Raw genomic sequence first — 20931 nt, 5'->3', positions numbered from 1 at the left:
TCCCCTCTCCCCCTCTCCCTGTATCCCCTCTCCTCCTCTCCGTGTATCCCCTCTCCTCCTCTCCCTGTATCCCCTCTCCTCCTCTCCCTGTATCCCCTCTCCTCCTCTCCCTGTATCCCCTCTCCCCCTCCTTGTATCCCCTCTCCTCCTCTCCCTGTATCCCCTCTCCCTCCTCACTGTATCCCCTATCCCACTCTCCCTGTATCCCCTCTCCTCCTCTCCCTGTATCCCCTCTCCTCCTCTCCCTGTATCCCCTCTCCCCCTCTCCCTGTATCCCCTCTCCTCCTCTCCCTGTATCCCCTCTCCTCCTCTCCCTGTATCCCCTCTCCCTGTATCCCCTCTCCTCCTCTCCCTGTATCCCCTCTCCTCCTCTCCCTGTATCCCTCTCCTCCTCCTCTCCCTGTATCCCCTCTCCCTGTATCCCCTCTCCTCCTCTCCCTGTATCCCTCTCCTCCTCTCCCTGTATCCCCTCTCCTCCTCTCCCTGTATCCCCTCTCCTCCTCTCCCTGTATCCTCTCTCCTCCTCTCCCTGTATCTCCTCTCCTTCTCTCCCCCTCTCCTCTCCTCCTCTCTCCTCCTCTCCCCCCTCTCCCTGTATCCCCTCCTTCTCTCCCCCTCTCCCTCTCCTCCTCTCCCCCCTCTCCCTGTATCCCCTCTCCTTCTCTCCCCCTCTCCCTCTCCTCCTCTCTCCTCCTCTCCCCCCTCTCCCTGTATCCCCTCTCCTTCTCTCCCCCTCTCCCTCTCCTCCTCTCTCCTTCTCTCCCCCTCTCCCTGTATCCCCTCTCCTTCTCTCCCCCTCTCCTCCTCTCTCTCTCTCTCTCTCTCTCTCTCTCTCTCTCTCTCTCTCTCTCTAAAGCAGTATAACCAGGATAAGCAGTATCAGCAGTATAACCAGGATAAGCAGTATCAGCAGTATAACCAGGATAAGCAGTATAACAATGACAACCAGGATAACCAGGATAAGCAGGATAAGCAGTATAACAATGACAACCAGGATAACCAGGATAACCAGGATAAGCAGGATAAGCAGGATAAGCAGTATAACAATGACAACCAGGATAAGCAGTATCAGCAGGATAAGCAGTATAACAATGACAACCAGGATAACCAGTATCAGCAGGATAAGCAGTATAACCATGACAACCAGGATAAGCAGTATAACAATGACAACCAGGATAAGCAGTATCAGCAGGATAAGCAGTATAACCATGACAACCAGGATAAGCAGTATCAGCAGTATAACCAGGATAAGCAGTATCCAGTGTCAGTGGTTGTTCGTGTTGCGAGTTAGTTACTTTCAGTGGTTGTTCGTGTTGCGCGTTAGTTACTCACAACTGTAGGGACCAATACTTTACACGCAGTCAGACAGAAGACAATCTGTAGCCGACCACCTGTATCACTATTCATTACAAAATGGCCGCCCAATCCCCTTCCTTACACAAGCACCTTGAATGGTTTCACATTAGGCAGCAGTGCCATCTAGTGTTAACATTATTGTTTCTGGGGAACAATTGTTACCACACAAGGGGTGATGAGAACGTCTCAACAACAATGATTGTTAGATACGTTACTTTTAAAACAATGAACAAATATGACCCAGAAATACTGAAAAAGGACTTCAACTTCCTGTTGATTCTCATTAAGATGATCGCTTCAACATGTCAAAAGAGAATTTCATCCTCGTATCACATTCCTCCCACACTTCCTCCAGTCCTCCCACACTTCCTACATTCCTCCCACTCCTCCCACTCTTCCTCCACTCCTCCCACACTTCCTCCACTCCTCCCACACTTCCTCCACTCCTCCCACTCTTCCTCCACTCCTCCCACACTTCCTCCACTCCTCCCACACTTCCTCCACTCCTCCCATTCCTCCCACACTTCCTCCACTCCTCCTCCACTCCTCCCACACTTCCTCCACTCCTCCCACACTTCCTCCACTCCTCCCACACTTCCTCCACTCCTCCCACTCCTCCCACACTTCCTCCACTCCTCCCACACTTCCTCCACTCCTCCCACTCCTCCCACACTTCCTCCACTCCTCCCACTCCTCCCACACTTCATCCACTCCTCCCACACTTCCTCCCACTCCTCCCACACTTCCTCCACTCCTCCCACACTTCATCCACTCCTCCCACACTTCCTCCCACTCCTCCCACACTTCCTCCACTCCTCCCACACTTCATCCACTCAGATAAAAGACGAGAAAATATAAGAGGAACGATAAAAACAGAAAGACCTCCAGAGAGACAGAGACAGGACAGAGAGACAGACTATCTACCTGGAAGTGACCAGGGCAGAGGAGCAGAAACATATCATCTGTGTCTGAACTAAATAAGGTAAGACGGACTCTCTACCCTCTCTGCATTCCAGCACGGGGAGGGGGACCATTAATCCACAACCTCTGACGCTTTTATGGTGGTTTGGAAATACTGGAGAAGAACTCTGCTGAAGGAGAAGGGGAGTTGACAGAGACAGAGAGCAAGGCTTTAATCTGTTTAGAAGAACAACAGCTAACGTCCTGAAGATAAGAATACCCCGGACCTAAACACATCTGGGTCACAAGGATGAAAAGGAGAATCCTGGTTTACTACCCATCAGACACACAGCAACATGGGCCTGAACAGGGACACTATAGTTACACGCTTGTTGGAAGTGGAAGAAAGTAATAACAACATAAAAGATTCAGCACCATGTTGGACAGTAAGGAGGGTAGCCTAGTGGTTAGAGTGTAGAGGAGGTAGGGTATCCTAGTGGTTAGAGTGTAGAGGAGGTAGGGTAGCCTAGTGGTTAGAGTGTAGAGGAGGTAGGTACACTAGTGGTTAGAGTGTAGAGGAGGCAGGTAGCCTAGTGGTTAGAGTGTAGAGGTGGTAGGTAGCCTAGTGGTTAGAGTGTAGAGGTGGTAGGTACACTAGTGGTTAGAGTGTAGAGGTGGCAGGTAGCCTAGTGGTTAGAGTGTAGAGGTGGTAGGTAGCCTAGTGGTTAGAGTGTAGAGGTGGTAGGTAGCCTAGTGGTTAGAGTGTAGAGGTGGCAGGTAGCCTAGTGGTTAGAGTGTAGAGGAGGTAGGTAGCCTAGTGGTTAGAGTGTAGAGGAGGCAGGTAGCCTAGTGGTTAGAGTGTAGAGGTGGTAGGTAGCCTAGTGGTTAGAGTGTAGAGGTGGTAGGTAGCCTAGTGGTTAGAGTGTAGAGGTGGCAGGTAGCCTAGTGGTTAGAGTGTAGAGGTGGCAGGTAGTCTAGTGGTTAGAGCATTGGTACTAGTAACCGGAAGGTTGCAAGTTCAAACCCCTGAGCTGACATGGTACAAAATCTGTTGTTCTGCCTCTGAACAAGCCACTGTTCCCAGGCCGTCATTGAAAATAATAATTTGTTCTTAACTGACTTGCCTAGTAAAATAAAAAGGATGAGGATTGTTCCTTCGAAGGTCAAACCCACAGGTGGGTTTGAATGAACCTGCAGGTAGCTAACCAACCAATGTTATATAGCTAACATTAGGCTATAGCTAGCTAACATTAGGCTATAGCTAGCTAACATTAGGCTATAGCTAGCTAACATTAGGCTATAGCTAGCTAACATTAGGCTATAGCTAGCTAACATTAGGCTATAGCTAGCTAACATTAGGCTATAACTAGCAATGCAAATGAGATGTGAATAATATTACTACACAGATCATACACGTAACACTTTAACATCAGCTAGGAAACAGCACACTTTAACTTGAAATGACCTGCCAGCTAGCTAACATTAGCTAGCTAGGAAACAGCACGCTTTAACTTGAAATGACCTGCCAGCTAGCTAACATTAGCTAGCTAGGAAACAGCACACTTTAACTTGAAATGACCTGCCAGCTAGCTAACATTAGCTAGCTAGGAAACAGCACGCTTTAACTTGAAATGACCTGCCAGCTAGCTAACATTAGCTAGCTAGGTAACAGTACACAGTAATCGGGGCGGCAGAGTAGCCTAGTGGTTAGAGCGTTGGACTAGTAACCGGAAGGACTAGTAACGTTCTGCCCCTGAACAGGCAGTTAACCCACTGTTCCCAGGCCGTCATTGTAAATAAGAATTTGTTCTTAACTGACTTGCCTGGTTAAATAAAGGTAAAATATAATCCTAATAATAAACTTGAAATGACCTGCCGAGGCAGTATGCTTTGACGAAGAACAATAAATGTAATAAAAATGGCACTTGTCTTTTCCTACTTACTCTTCTCTTTGCTGGTTTGAGGTCAAATGTACTGCTGTGGTCGCCTCATCTAGTCATCTAAAGACACTAACTATTAAGTCGCTCTGGCATCTGCTAAATGACTCAAATATAATTAATGAATGCATCCCCAGCCGCGCCCTCAGAGCATGCGCAGACCAGCTGGCCGGTGTGTTTACGGACATATTCAATCAATCCCTATACCAGTCTGCTGTTCCCACCTGCTTCAAGAGGGCCACCATTGTTCCTGTTCCCAAGAAAGCTAAGGTAACTGAGCTAAACGACTACCGCCCCGTAGCACTGACATCCGTCATCATGAAGTGCTTTGAGAGACTAGTCAAGGACCATATCACCTCCACCCTACCTGACACCCTTGACCCACTCCAATTTGCTTACCGCCCAAATAGGTCCACAGACGATGCAATCTCAACCACACTGCACACTGCCCTAACCCATCTGGACAAGAGGAATACCTATGTGAGAATGCTGTTCATCGACTACAGCTCGGCATTCAACACCATAGTACCCTCCAAGCTCGTCATCAAGCTCGAGACCCTGGGTCTCGACCCCGCCCTGTGCAACTGGGTACTGGACTTCCTGACGGGCCGCCCCAGGTGGTGAGGGTAGGCAACAACATCTCCTCCCCGCTGATCCTCAACACTGGGGCCCCACAAGGGTGCGTTCTGAGCCCTCTCCTGTACTCCCTGTTCACCCACGACTGCGTGGCCACGCACGCCTCCAACTCAATCATCAAGTTTGCGGACGACACAACAGTGGTAGGCTTGATTACCAACAACGACGAGACGGCCTACAGGGAGGAGGTGAGGGCCCTCGGAGTGTGGTGTCAGGAAAATAACCTCACACTCAACGTCAACAAAACTAAGGAGATGATTGTGGACTTCAGGAAACAGCAGAACACCCCCATCCACATCGATGGAACAGTAGTGGAGAGGGTAGCAAGTTTTAAGTTCCTCGGCATACACATCACAGACAAACTGAATTGGTCCACTCACACAGACAGCATCGTGAGGAAGGCGCAGCAGCGCCTCTTCAACCTCAGGAGGCTGAAGAAATTCGGCTTGTCACCAAAAGCACTCACAAACTTCTACAGATGCACAATCGAGAGCATCCTGGCGGACTGTATCACCGCCTGGTACGGCAACTGCTCCGCCCTCAACCGTAAGGCTCTCCAGAGGGTAGTGAGGTCTAGACAACGCATCACCGGGGGCAAACTACCTGCCCTCCAGGACACCTACACCACCCGATGTTACAGGAAGGCCATAAAGATCATCAAGGACATCAACCACCCGAGCCACTGCCTGTTCACCCCGCTATCATCCAGAAGGCGAGGTCAGTGCAGGTGCATCAAAGCTGGGACCGAGAGACTGAAAACAGCTTCTATCTCAAGGCCATCAGACTGTTAAACAGCCACCACTAACATTGAGTGGCTACTGCCAACACACTGACACTGACACTGACTCAACTCCAGCCACTTTAATAATGGGAATTGATGGGAAATGATGTAAATATATCACTAGCCACTTTAAACAATGCTACCTTATATAATGTTACTTACCCTACATTATTCATCTCATATGCATACGTAGATACTGTACTCTATATCATCGACTGCATCCTTATGTAATACATGTATCACTAGCCACTTTAACTATGCCACTTGGTTTACATACTCATCTCATATGTATATACTGTACTCGATACCATCTACTGTATCTTGCCTATGCTGCTCTGTACCATCACTCATTCATATATCCTTATGTACATATTCTTTATCCCCTTACACTGTGTATAAGACAGTAGTTTTGGAATTGTTAGCTAGATTACTTGTTGGTTATTACTGCATTGTCGGAACTAGAAGCACAAGCATTTTGCTACACTCGCATTAACATCTGCTAACCATGTGTATGTGACAAATAAAATTTGATTTGATTTGATTTGATTTGTAGAAACAAACAAATGGTTTGGTTGTGCGAGGTGGTCGGACTCACCTTTGGTTGAACATGCCTCTGAAGTTATAGTTGGCTCTGTAGTTGGGCATGGGCTTGGGGTCCAGGGGACGGTAGATGGCTGGCTCACCTCTCTTCATAGCCAGACCATTCAGCTCCACCGTAGGTGATACTACCTACAGGAGGAGAGAGGGAGGCAGAGTGGGGGGGGGTAGACAGAGAGTTAGAGAGAGAGGGAGAGAGAGAGAGGTAGAGAGAGGGGGTAGAGAGAGGTAGAGAGAGGGAGAGAGAGAGAGAGGTAGAGAGAGAGAGGGGTAGAGAGAGGTAGAGAGAGAGGGGGTAGAGAGAGAGGGGTAGAGAGAGGTAGAGAGAGGGAGAGAGAGAGGGGTAGAGAGAGAGAGGTAGAGAGAGAGAGGTAGAGGGAGAGGGGTAGAGAGAGGTGTAGAGAGAGGTAGAGAGAGAGAGAGAGGTAGAGAGAGAGAGGTAGAGAGAGAGGGGTAGAGAGAGAGGTAGAGGGAGAGGGGTAGAGAGAGGTAGAGAGAGAGGGGTAGAGAGAGAGGGGTAGAGAGAGGTAGAGAGAGGGGTAGAGAGAGGTAGAGAGAGAGAGGTAGGTAGAGAGAGAGAGGTAGAGAGAGAGGGGGTAGAGAGAGAGGTAGAGGGGTAGAGAGAGGTAGAGGGAGAGGGGTACAGAGAAGTAGAGAGAGAGGGGTAGAGAGAGAGGGGTAGAGAGAGGTAGAGAGAGAGGGGTAGAGAGAGGTAGAGAGAGAGAGGGGGTAGAGAGAGGTAGAGAGAGAGAGGTAGAGGGAGAGGGGTAGAGAGAGGTAGAGGGAGAGGGGTAGAGAGGGGAGAGAGAGAGAGGTAGAGAGAGAGGGGTAGAGAGAGGTAGAGAGAGGGGTAGAGAGAGGTAGAGAGAGAGAGGTAGAGGGAGAGGGGTAGAGAGAGGTAGAGAGAGAGGGGTAGAGAGAGAGGGGTAGAGAGAGGTAGAGAGAGAGGTAGAGAGAGGTAGAGGGAGAGAGAGAGGTAGAGAGAGAGGTAGAGAGAGGTAGAGAGAGAGAGAGGAAGAGAGAGGGGTAGAGAGAGAGAGAGAGAGAGGTAGAGAGAGAGAGAGGAAGAGAGGTAGAGAGAGAGAGAGGTAGAGAGGTAGAGAGAGAGAGGTAGAGAGAGAGAGAGGAAGAGAGAGGGGTAGAGAGGTAGAGAGAGAGAGGTAGAGAGAGAGGTAGAGAGAGAGAGGTAGAGAGAGAGGTAGAGAGAGAGAGAGAGAGAGAGAGAGGTAGAGAGAGGTAGAGAGAGAGAGAGAGAGAGAGAGGTAGAGAGAGAGAGAGAGAGAGAGGTAGAGAGAGAGAGGGAGAGAGAGAGAGAGCGAGAGAGAGAGCGAGAGAGATAGAGAGAGGTAGAGAGAGAGCGAGAGAGGTAGAGAGAGGTAGAGAGAGAGAGAGAGGTAGAGAGAGGTAGAGAGAGAGAGAGAGGTAGAGAGAGAGAGAGAGAGAGGTAGAGAGAGGTAGAGAGAGGGGTAGAGAGGTAGAGAGAGACCAGAGTGATTGTACTGTAAAATATAGAGAGTGATTGTACTGTAAAATATAGAGTGTAAAATATAGAGAGTGATTGTACTGTCAAATGTTTTGGAACACAGTTATTGAACTTTCGTTTTAGTTTTCTCTCTCAAAATGTTTTCTCTCATGTGTTGCCATTGACCAGGACCCTGGTGTTGAGAGCCTTCCATCTGCAGATCAACTGGAGGTTAAATCTGTTGCAACGCAGAATTTCTCAGTACAACATCCCTATAAAAATACAAAAAAACCATCACAAATAAGACATCTAAATGACCTGGGTTGCTGTTGACGTCCATTGTAGGAGAGCGAGGAGCGGGCCTGGGCAGAAGGCTCTCAGTGAGGGCAAGGCAGGCGGTGGAGTGCTGAGCCTTCTTGATGCTGGTGCCCTCCGCCTCCCACACCTGCTCCTCCAGACACAGCTGCACTGTAAAGATCTGTCCACAGCGCCACCCAGTGGACAGGAGGGAAAACACCACATTTAACATTACATCAAGTCATTTAGCTGAGCAGACACGAAGCCAGACAATTAACTGTGACAGGGATCCATGGCATACAAATCTGATTTTGCAATCACACGTGTCTTACGTCAACGAAAGACATTGGGTCGGCTGTGTCTTTAGGAGAAGACAGACCAACACAGGGTCGGCTGTGTCTTTAGGAGAAGACAGACCAACACAGAGTTGGCTGTGTCTTTAGGAGAAGACAGACCAACACAGGGTCGGCTGTGTCTTTAGGAGAAGACAGACCAACACAGAGTTGGCTGTGTCTTTAGGAGAAGACAGACCAACACAGAGTTGGCTGTGTCTTTAGGAGAAGACAGTCCAACACAGAGTTGGCTGTGTCTTTAGGAGAAGACAGACCAACACAGAGTTGGCTGTGTCTTTAGGAGAAGACAGTCCAACACAGAGTTGGCTGTGTCTTTAGGAGAAGACAGTCCAACACAGAGTTGGCTGTGTCTTTAGGAGAAGACAGTCCAACACAGAGTTGGCTGTGTCTTTAGGAGAAGACAGACCAACACAGAGTTGGCTGTGTCTTTAGGAGAAGACAGACCAACACAGAGTTGGCTGTGTCTTTAGGAGAAGACAGACCAACACAGGGTCGGCTGTGTCTTTAGGAGAAGACAGACCAACACAGGGTCGGCTGTGTCTTTAGGAGAAGACAGACCAACACAGGGTCGGCTGTGTCTTTAGGAGAAGACAGTCCAACACAGAGTTGGCTGTGTCTTTAGGAGAAGACAGTCCAACACAGAGTTGGCTGTGTCTTTAGGAGAAGACAGTCCAACACAGAGTTGGCTGTGTCTTTAGGAGAAGACAGTCCAACACAGAGTTGGCTGTGTCTTTAGGAGAAGACAGACCAACACAGAGTTGGCTGTGTCTTTAGGAGAAGACAGACCAACACAGGGTCGGCTGTGTCGTTAGGAGAAGACAGTCCAACACAGCTGTGCGTAGTTGATGTAAATCAGTGATGGTGTAAATCAGTGATGTGTAAATCAGTGATGGTGTAAATCAGTGATGGTGTAAATCAGTGTCAGTGTAAATCAGTGATGGTGTAAATCAGTGATGGTGTAAATCAGTGATGGTGGTAAATCAGTGATGGTGTAAATCAGTGTCAGTGTAAATCAGTGATGGTGTAAATCAGTGATGGTGTAAATCAGTGATGGTGTAAATCAGTGTCAGTGTAAATCTGTGATGTGTAAATCAGTGATGGTGTAAATCAGTGTCAGTGTAAATCAGTGATGTGTAAATCAGTGATGGTGTAAATCAGTGATGGTGTAAATCAGTGTCAGTGTAAATCTGTGATGTGTAAATCAGTGATGGTGTAAATCAGTGATGGTGTAAATCAGTGATGGTGTAAATCAGTGATGTGTAAATCAGTGATGGTGTAAATCAGTGATGGTGTAAATCAGTGATGGTGAAAATCAGTGATGTGTAAATCAGTGATGGTGTAAATCAGTGATGGTGTAAATCAGTGATGTGTAAATCAGTGATGGTGTAAATCAGTGATGGTGTAAATCAGTGATGTGTAAATCAGTGATGTGTAAATCAGTGATGGTGTAAATCAGTGATGGTGTAAATCAGTGATGGTGTAAATCAGTGATGGTGTAAATCAGTGATGGTGTAAATCAGTGATGGTGTAAATCAGTGATGGTGTAAATCGGTGACGGTGTAAACCCAGTAGTCGTGTCACTTTGAGCAGGGAAGTCGTGCTCCGTGAGGCTGTGTACCTTAGCGTGTGCAGGGCCTCTCTCGTTGAGCAGCTTGTACTGCGGTTGGATCCTGTTGAAACGGGCTAACTCATTCACCAGACACATGGGAGTTTTCTCTTTAGGGTTTGCCATGTTCTCCTGGGGTGGGCCTGGACCAGAGGCGTTATTACATCGTTATGAGAAGACAAAAGAAAAACAATAACATGTTAATCACCAACAATCATCAATAATAGTCATTATTGTCATTGACGATACGAAAACTGATTTTGGGCTGAGATGAGATGTCTGTTTATTTCAACTCCTGGTCTGTGTGTTAGAACCGTACCACGACGCTAATAACTAGTACTAAACTATACCATAGAAGAGGTACAGGTCACTTCTCTTTTCCCACTGACACTTTCCTTGATAGCTACTTTAGCTGAGAGAAGATTTACTCAATACGACTGTGACGTGTTGTCGTCTCCTCTAGCTATCTTCGGATGAATTGTAAGTCGCTATGGACAAGAACAAAAATATAAATGCCGTACCGTGTTGCGTGTCAGGTTAGGTTGTGACAGCAACAACAACAACAGAAGGATTACTGGACCAATAAAACACGTATTGTATAGGTCTATATAGGCAGACACAGGGGCAGTAACTAGTACTAGCCTATAGACAAGGGTTATTCAAATCTGACCCTACGAGGTCACGAGTGCTGCTGGTTTTGTTCTACCTGATCTTTAACTGCACCCAGGTATAAACCAGTCCCTGATTAGAGGGGAATCACCCACCTGGTGTCCCAGGTCTAAACCAGTCCCTGATTAGAGGGGAATCCCCCACCTGGTGTCCCAGGTCTAAATCAGAATTAGAATTTGACCTACCTGGTGAGTTGGCAGACACAGGGGTGTCGGGCCCATACCCGGCTGAGGGAGCGGGGCAGCCGGGGGTGGGCCCAGGGCCATTGACTGAGGGCTGTAGACCCAAGGGTCCTGGACTGGGCATGGCCCCGAGGGGAGACAGGGGGGAGAAGCCAGGGCCAGCCAGGGGCGTTGAGGTCTGCACTTTCACTTGAGCCATGCTCTATACCTGGCAGAGGAGCAAATATATATTAAACACACAAAACGAATGACGTGTGTGAGCTGTGACACAGTAGCATGTATCCTCTAGCCAAATAATGTATGGCTATATAACAAGAGTATAGTACAGAAGTCCCCATGAAAGCCCTGTTCATTGTTTGTCCAGCGACCTTCCTCGCATCCCAAACAACACCCTATTCCCCACATAATAGTGCACTACTTTTCAAGAGAAGTGCACTACACGAGGAATAGGGGAGGAGCCATTTGGGACGCAGTCCTTTCGGCCTATGACGGCACTGGACTGAGGTAAGTCGGCCAGGAGATGACATCACCAGAACCCAAACAGAGTAGCCTAGCTCACATTCTGATCCATTGGTGGTTAGTTAATGCGACCACACAATGATCCTTTATGCTCATGTCCCTGCTGCTAAGCTCAACATCGAGGAAGCAAGTGGTACCCTATTCCATATTAGTGGTACCCTATTCCATATTAGTGGTACCCTATTCCATATTAGTGGTACCCTATTCCATATTAGTGGTACCCTATTCCATATTAGTGGTACCCTATTCCATATTAGTGGTACCCTATTCCATATTAGTGGTACCCTATTCCATATTAGTGGTACCCTATTCCATATTAGTGGTACCCTATTCCATATTAGTGGTACCCTATTCCATATTAGTGGTACCCTATTCCATATTAGTGGTACCCTATTCCATATTAGTGGTACCCTATTCCATATTAGTGGTACCCTATTCCATATTATAAATCTCACTACTTTGGATGCCATTTTGGAAGAACACAGAGTCATTGCAGCCAGAGAGAGACAACACAGGGACATTCAACACAGGGACATTCAACACAGGGACATTCAACACAGGGATATTCAACACAGGGCCATTCAACACAGGGCCATTCAACACAGGGCCATTCAACACAGGGACATTCAACACAGGGACATTCAACACAGGGCCATTCAACACAGGGACATTCAACACAGGGCCATTCAACACAGGGACATTCAACACAGGGATATTCAACACAGGGACATTCAACACAGGGACATTCAACACAGGGATATTCAACACAGGGACATTCAACACAGGGATATTCAACACAGGGACATTCAACACAGGGCCATTCAACACAGGGCCATTCAACACAGGGACATTCAACACAGGGACATTCAACACAGGGACATTCAACACAGGGACATTCAACACAGGGCCATTCAACACAGGGACATTCAACACAGGGATATTCAACACAGGGACATTCAACACAGGGACATTCAACACAGGGATATTCAACACAGGGACATTCAACACAGGGCCATTCAACACAGGGCCATTCAACACAGGGACATTCAACACAGGGCCATTCAACACAGGGCCATTCAACACAGGGCCATTCAACACAGGGACATTCAACACAGGGACATTCAACACAGGGACATTCAACACAGGGCCATTCAACACAGGGACATTCAACACAGGGACATTCAACACAGGGACATTCAACACAGGGACATTCAACACAGGGCCATTGGTGGACATGTTAGCTAGCAAAACACAGTACTTATGGGTCTCTCCCAATAGGTTTGAACATTTATGGAATAGGTAGTATTGTGCTAGCTGTGACGGCCCTGTAACTGCAGGAAGAGTCATAGACTGTTCTCTCTGCGACCGCATGGCAAGCAGAACCGGAGAGCCAAGTCTCGGTCCAAAAGTCTCCTTAACTGCTTCTACCCCCAAGCCATAAGACTGCTGAAGAATTAATCAAAATGGCTACCCAGACTATTTACATTGCCCCCCCCCCTTTTCACAATGCTGCTACTCGCTGTTTATCATCTATGCATAATCACTTCACCCCTACCTACATGTACAAATTATCTCGACTAACCTGTATCCCCGCACACTGACTCTGTACTGATACCCCTTATATTTAGCCTCATTAATGTTATTTTATGAATTGTTACTTTTTATTAAATTGTTTACTTTATTTAGTAAATATTTTCTTAAACTCTATTTCTTGAACTACATTGTTGGCTATGGGCTTGTAAAGTAAGCATTTCACCTGTCATAGTCAGCGCATGTGACAACAACAAAAATGTATTTAATTACCCAATATAGTGGCCCTTATCCTTGTGCAGCCTACAGGATGAGGCCCTGGAGGTCCCTGAGGGCCACAGAGTCTTCGCAGTAGAATCAGCTTTGTGGATCTATATTACAGTACTTCTATGTGTGTTTGATGCTATGACCTTAAGTGTAAATGAAACCCTTTATCAAATGAGACCTGGGTAGAAACCTTCAAATGAGACCTGGTTATATATAAACCTTCAAATGAGACCTGGTTATATATAAACCTTCAAATGAGACCTGGTTATATATAAACCTTCAAATGAGACCTGGTTATAAACCTTCAAATGAGACCTGGTTATAAACCTTCAGATGAGACCGGGTTATAAACCTTCAACTGAGACCTGGTTATAAACCTTCAAATGAGACCTGGTTATATATAAACCTTCAAATGAGACCTGGTTATAAACCTTCAAATGAGACCGGGTTATAAACCTTCAAATGAGACCTGGTTATATATAAACCTTCAAATGAGACCTGGTTATAAACCTTCAAATGAGACCTGGTTATAAACCTTCAAATGAGACCTGGTTATAAACCTTCAGATGAGACCTGGTTATAAACCTTCAGATGAGACCTGGTTATAAACCTTCAAATGAGACCTGGTTATAAACCTTCAGATGAGACCTGGTTATAAACCTTCAGATGAGACCTGGTTATAAACCTTCAGATGAGACCTGGTTATAAACCTTCAGATGAGACCTGGTTATAAACCTTCAGATGAGACCTGGTTATATATAAACCTTCAGATGAGACCTGGTTATAAACCTTCAGATGAGACCTGGTTATAAACCTTCAAATGAGACCTGGTTATAAACCTTCAAATGAGACCTGGTTATAAACCTTCAAATGAGACCTGGTTATAAACCTTCAAATGAGACCTGGTTATAAACCTTCAAATGAGACCTGGTTATAAACCTTCCAATGAGACCTGGTTATAAACCTTCAGATGAGACCTGGTTATAAACCTTCAGATGAGACCTGGTTATAAACCTTCAAATGAGACCTGGTTATAAACCTTCAGATGAGACCTGGTTATAAACCTTCAGATGAGACCTGGTTATAAACCTTCAAATGAGACCTGGTTATAAACCTTCAAATGAGACCTGGTTATAAACCTTCAAATGAGACCTGGTTATAAACCTTCAAATGAGACCTGGTTATAAACCTTCAGATGAGACCTGGTTATATATAAACCTTCAGATGAGACCTGGTTATAAACCTTCAGATGAGACCGGGTTATAAACCTTCAGATGAGACCTGGTTATAAACCTTCAGATGAGACCGGGTTATAAACCTTCAGATGAGACCTGGTTATAAACCTTCAGATGAGACCTGGTTATATATAAACCTTCAGATGAGCCCTGGGTAGAAACCATCAGATAATCTTTGGATGGGAATAACACGTTTTCAAAGTGAGTTGTAATAAGCAGAATAACCAATGCATCAGTAGTTGGGCCTACCACATGATCCAGTAATTAGTTTTATCAGAACAAATGGTTTATTTTGGCTGACCTATATTGAGCATAACATGTCACATTACAATATAACTTCTTTTCTCCATGCATGGCTAGTAGTTAGCTGTCCGGACAAGAGGCGAAAAGATACAAGTAGTAAGTTAGCATGTGTGTTATTATTAGCCAGTTGAAGTAACTAGCGAGCTATAATAACAGAGCCAGCTGCCAACCACAACCAGTAGCCAGCTGGCCCGCTGTCTAAAATCATCGGGAATTATATTCTATCAATATACTCTTGATATTATTGCATGACATGACATGCTAACCAGCTAAACTAACTGTAGCTGCTCCTGCTGTGCTAACAGCAATAACCATCCCATGAAAAATGGATACCAAAATGTGCCGTAAACGTTTAGCTATATATATATATATATATATATATATAAAAGACACGTTGCAGATGTAACCGTGCATGGGTTAAATGAATGCATATTTGTTCTGCATTAGGTTAAATGAATGCATATTTGTTCTGCATTAGGTTAGATAATTAGCCAGCTAGCTAACCGGTTGTGAACTCTTCCAGTGCGCTCGGGAACATCATGGCCGAACAGCCCTTTAGTTTGCATTTCGCTGCAGAAACCAGCCCGGTATAATTCACCAAGACAACACACACGTATTCAGAGGTGACACAGGTCGAACAACAACCCCAAGGGCTATCTGAACACGAATACGTCGCTAATAAATAGACTATTCTTTACCTTTGTCCAGGGCCAGACCCCAGTTACACCTCCAACATTGGCAAACACTAAAGAGAACTGATGGATTTAGGAACAGACCACATCACAATTCCAGGAAAAAAAAAACGGATTATATTCGACACCGAAAATGTGATTTATGCACACAGTAAGTACACCTGCAGATTGCAAGTTTAGTTGTCGCCATTGCAATAGGTCGTACGGGCTACATAGGCAGTGCTACAAGTGTTGTGATATTTTGATGACACCCGTTTCTCCGGTGAGAATGGTTCAGTCTTTCCTCCAGAGGGGAACACTGCCGAGCTGAGACCACCACAATCAATGTAGTCATCAAGTTCATTTAGCCGTGAATGTTATGGAATTATCATGTTTATAGCAATGGCAGCTGAATAATTCGAATTGAATTGTGTTGTGATTTATTAATGATTGGACAAATGTTATTCATTTTAAAGTTAGACATTTTCAACTTTGAGTGACTAGTGATTTAGCAAGAAAGCAATGTTTCGGTTTTCATGAAACTCGTATACCCAGTAGAAAGCATACTTGGAAATGTCAAATTTGGTGATTTGGAATATGTCACAATAACCTGATGCAGTCTGTTGTTGTGCATAATGATTACTAAGAAATGGGATAAGCTTCCTCCTTGGAAATTGAAGACTAGAGGAGAAGGTAAACTCTTCATTGGAGCCTGTGCTTGTAAAGGCTATATGGAGCCTATATATATATATATATATATATATATATATATATATATATATATATATATAAAAAAAGTATATATATACATTTAAAAAAAATATATATATATATATATATATATATATATATATATATATATATATATACACAAATTTGTGGATTCTGCCATTTCAGTAACACTCGTTGCTGACACGAGCACACAGCCATGCAATCTCCATAGACCCACCTTTTCAACAAGTCAGTTCGTCAAATTTCTGCCCGGCTTGAGCTGCCCCACTCAACTGTAAGTGATGTTATTTTGAAGTGGAAACGCCTTGGAGCAACAACGGCTTAGCCACTAAGTGGTAGCCACACAATCTCCCAGAAAAGGATTGGCAAGCGCTGAAGCGCGTAAAAATCATCTGTCCTTGACTGCAACTCACTACCGAGTTCCAAACTGCCTCTGGAAACAACGTCAGCACAAGAACTGTTTGTCGGGAGCTTCATGAAATGGTTTTCCCATGGCCGAGCAGCCTCGCACAAGCCTAAGATCACCATGTGCAATGCCAAGCGTCAGCTGGAGTGAGGTAAAGTTCACCGCCATTGGACTCTGGAGCAGTGGAACCGTGTTCTCTGGAGTGATGAATCACGCTTCACTATCTGGCAGTCAGAGTGTAGAATCTGGGTTTGGCGGATGCCAGGAGAACTCTACCTGTCACAATGCATAGTGACAACTGTAAAGTTTGGTGGAGGAGGAATAATGGTTTGGGGCTGTTTTTCATGGTTCGGGGTAGGCCCCTTAGTTCCAGTGAAGGGAAATCTTAACGCTACAGCATACAATGACATTCTAGACAATTCGGTGCTTCCATCTTTGTGGCAACATTTTGGGGAAGGCCCTTTCCTGTTTCCGCATGACAATGCCCCCATGCACAAAGCGAGGTTCATACAGAAATGGTTTGTCGAGATCGGTGTGGAAGAACTTGACTGGCCTGCACAGAGCCCTGACCTCAACCCCATTGAACATCTTTGGGATGAATTGGAATGCCTACTGCGAGCCAGGCCTAATCTCACAACATCAGTACCCGACCTCACTAATGCTCTTCTGGCTGAATGGAAGCACATCCCTGCAGCATCGTTCCAACATCTAGTGGAAATCCTTCCCAGAAGAGTGGAGGCTGTTATAGCAGCAATGTTCCAACATCTAATGGAAATCCTTCCCAGAAGAGTGGAGGCTGTTATAGCAGCAATGTTCCAACATCTAATGGAAATCCTTCCCAGAAGAGTGGAGGCTGTTATAGCAGCAATGTTCCATCATCTAGTGGAAGGCCTTCCCAGAAGAGTGGAGGCTGTTATAGCAGCAATGTTCCAACATCTAATGGAAATCCTTCCCAGAAGAGTGGAGGCTGTTATAGCAGCAATGTTCCATCATCTAGTGGAAGGCCTTCCCAGAAGAGTGGAGGCTGTTATAGCAGCAATGTTCCAACATCTAATGGAAATCCTTCCCAGAAGAGTGGAGGCTGTTATAGCAGCAATGTTCCATCATCTAGTGGAAGGCCTTCCCAGAAGAGTGGAGGCTGTTATAGCAGCAATGTTCCAACATCTAGTGGAAAGCCTTCCCAGAAGAGTGGAGGCTGTTATAGCAGCAATGTTCCAACATCTAGTGGAAAGCCTTCCCAGAAGAGTGGAGGCTGTTATAGCAGCAATGTTCCAACATCTAGTGGAAAGCCTTCCCAGAAGAGTGGAGGATGTAATATCAGCAAAGGGGGGACCAACTCCATATTAATGCCCATGACTTTGGTCATGTAGCGTATTTAAAGAAACTTGTTTTTTATACAGTATCAGTCAAAAGTTTGGAAACACCTACTCATTTCAGGGTTTTTCTTTATTTTTACGATTTTACTCATGATAGAATAATAGTGTAGACATCACAACTATGAAATAACATATAGAATAATGTAGTAACCAAAAAAGCGTTAGAAAATATATTTTGATTTGTTTATTTGCAATTCTTCAAAATAGCCACACTTTTCCTTGATGACAGCTTTGCATACTCTTGGCATTTTCACAAACAACTTCACCTGGAATGCTTTTCCAACAGTCTTGAAGGAGTTCCCACATATGCTGAGCACTTGTTGGCTGCTTTTCCTGCACTCTGCCATTCAACTCATCCCAAACCATCTCAATTGGGTTGAGGTCAGGTGATTGTGTAGACCAGGTCATCTGATGCAGCACTCCATCACTCTCCTTCTTAGTCAAATAGCCCTTACACAGCCTGGAGTTGTTTGGTAATTTTCCTGTTGAAAAGCAAATGATAGTGTAACTAAGCTCAAACCTGATGGGATAGCGTATCGCTGCAGAATGCTGTGGTAGCCATGCTGGTTAAGTGTGCCTTGAATTCTAAGTAAATCAGTGTCACCAGCAAAGCACCCCCTCACCATAACACCACCTCCTCCATGCTTCACGGTGGGAACCACACATGCAGAGATCATCCGTTCACCTACTATGCCTCTCACAAAGACACGGAGGTTGGAAAAAAAATCTCACGTTTGGACTCATCAGACCAAAGCACAGATTTCCACCGGTCTAAAGTCCATTGCTCGTGTTTCTTGACCAAAGCAAGTCTCTTCTTATTGGTGTCCTTTGGTTGTGGTTTCTTTGCAGCATTTCGACCATGAAGGTCTGATTCACAGAGTCTCCTCTGAACAGTTGATGTTGAGATGTGTCTGTTACTTGAACTCTGTGAAGCATTTATTTGGGCTGCAATCTGAGGTACGGTTAACTCTAATGAACTGATCCTCCACAGCAGAGGTAACTCTGGGTCTTCCTTTCCTGTGGCGGTCCTCATGATAGCCAGTTTCATCATAGGACTTGCTGGTTTTTGCGACTGCACTAAGAAACTTTCAAAGTTCTTGACATTTTTCGTATTGACTCACCTTCATGTCTTAAAGTAATGACTGTCATTTCTCTTTGCTTATTTGAGCTGTTCTTGCCATGATATGGACATGGTCTTTTACCAAGTAGGGCTATCTTCTGTGTCACAACACAACTAATTAACTCAAATATATTAGGAAATAAATACATTCTACAAATTAACAAGTGACACCTGTTAATTAAAATGCATTCCAGGTGACTACCTCATGAAGCTGGTTGAGAGAATGCCAAGAGTGTGCAAAGCTGTCATCAAGGTAAAGGGTGGCTACTTTGAAGAATCTCAAATATAAAATATATTTGGATTTGTTTAACACTTTTACTACGTGATTCCATATGTGTTATTTCATAGTTTTGATGTCTTCACTATTATTTCCCAATGTAGAAAATTGTAAAAAATAAATAAATAAATTCAGACAAATCCTTGAATGTGTAGGTGGTCTAAAACATTTGACCGGTAGTGTAAGTTTAAAAGGAAAATGGATCAATAAAATATTTTATTCAAAACACACTGCAGAATATTTCAATTAAAAATTATGTAAGTATCTGGACGGATGGGTGAAAAAAATGGATGAAAAACAGCTGACAATAATGTCATGATAATGAACTGAATGGTGGGACTTTCTAAACATGACCAGCAGATGGTGCCAAAGCGTTTCCTTCATCGGGCCTCTAGCGCCTTTAGTCACACCACTAAACATCGTTATAGCCTGAATTTTAAATGGATTAAATGGAGAGTTTCTGTCACTGGCTACACAATATTCCATAATGTCAAAGTAGAATTATGTTTTTCAAAATGTTACAAATGATTTTATGCTGAAGTGTCTTGAGTCAATAAGTATTCAACCCCTTTGTTAAGGCAAAGCCTAAATACGGTCAGCAGTGTGGATGTGCTTTACAAGTTACACAATAAGTTGCATGGACTCGCTGTGTGCATTAGTCTTTAACATCGTTTTTGAATGACCACCTCGGGGAGGCAGGAAGCCTAGTGGTTAGAGTGTAGAGGAGGTAGGGTAGTCTAGTGGTTAGAGTGTAGAGGAGGCAGGGTAGCCTAGTGGTTAGAGTGTAGAGGAGGCAGGTAGCCTAGTGGTTAGAGTGTAGAGGTGGCAGGTAGCCTAGTGGTTAGAGTGTAGAGGTGGCAGGTAGCCTAGTGGTTAGAGTGTAGAGGTGGCAGGTAGCCTAGTGGTTAGAGTGTAGAGGAGGCAGGAAGCCTAGTGGTTAGAGTGTAGAGGTGGCAGGTAGCCTAGTGGTTAGAGTGTAGAGGTGGCAGGTAGCCTAGTGGTTAGAGTGTAGAGGTGGCAGGTAGCCTAGTGGTTAGAGTGTAGAGGAGGTAGGTAGTCTAGTGGTTAGAGTGTAGAGGAGGCAGGAAGCCTAGTGGTTAGAGTGTAGAGGTGGCAGGTAGCCTAGTGGTTAGAGTGTAGAGGAGGCAGGTAGCCTAGTGGTTAGAGTGTAGAGGAGGTAGGTAGCCTAGTGGTTAGAGTGTAGAGGAGGTAGGTAGCCTAGTGGTTAGAGTGTAGAGGAGGTAGGTAGCCTAGTGGTTAGAGTGTAGAGGAGGTAGGTAGCCTAGTGGTTAGAGTGTAGAGGTGGCAGGTAGCCTAGTGGTTAGAGGAGGCAGGAAGCCTAGTGGTTAGAGTATAGAGGTGGCAGGTAGCCTAGTGGTTAGAGTGTAGAGGTGGCAGGTAGCCTAGTGGTTAGAGTGTAGAGGTGACAGGTAGCCTAGTGGTTAGAGTGTAGAGGTGACAGGTAGCCTAGTGGTTAGAGTGTAGAGGTGGCAGGTAGCCTAGTGGTTAGAGTGTAGAGGTGGCAGGTAGCCTAGTGGTTAGAGTGTAGAGGTGGCAGGTAGCCTAGTGGTTAGAGTGTAGAGGTGGCAGGTAGCCTAGTGGTTAGAGTGTAGAGGTGACAGGTAGCCTAGTGGTTAGAGTGTAGAGGTGACAGGTAGCCTAGTGGTTAGAGTGTAGAGGTGGCAGGTAGCCTAGTGGTTAGAGTGTAGAGGTGACAGG

At 45.4% G+C, this 20931-nt stretch overlaps 1 protein-coding gene across 2 annotated transcripts in view; it reads right to left on the bottom strand.

Moving 5' to 3' along the window:
- The window catches only part of stau2 (staufen double-stranded RNA binding protein 2), a 307502-nt gene extending 292027 nt beyond the window's left edge, over positions 1–15475 (bottom strand). Inside the window, exons 1-5 of one of the 2 annotated variants that reach the window (XM_042298686.1) lie at positions 15329–15475; positions 10780–10984; positions 9938–10068; positions 7977–8147; positions 6206–6339 (exon numbers count right to left, since the gene is read on the bottom strand). In XM_042298686.1, coding sequence (XP_042154620.1) covers positions 6206–6339; positions 7977–8147; positions 9938–10068; positions 10780–10975 — 632 coding nt within the window. In that variant the 5' untranslated portion in view covers positions 10976–10984; positions 15329–15475. Of the gene's footprint in view, positions 1–6205; positions 6340–7976; positions 8148–9937; positions 10069–10779; positions 10985–15328 lie in introns of those variants that run through there. The other variant, XM_042298685.1, reaches the window with a different exon arrangement.
- Between the last annotated feature and the right edge of the window lie 5456 nt (positions 15476–20931).

This window comes from Oncorhynchus tshawytscha, linkage group LG16, assembly GCF_018296145.1.
Source record: "Oncorhynchus tshawytscha isolate Ot180627B linkage group LG16, Otsh_v2.0, whole genome shotgun sequence".
NCBI lineage: Eukaryota > Metazoa > Chordata > Actinopteri > Salmoniformes > Salmonidae > Oncorhynchus > Oncorhynchus tshawytscha.
This window is presented reverse-complemented; position numbering and strand designations above follow the sequence as displayed.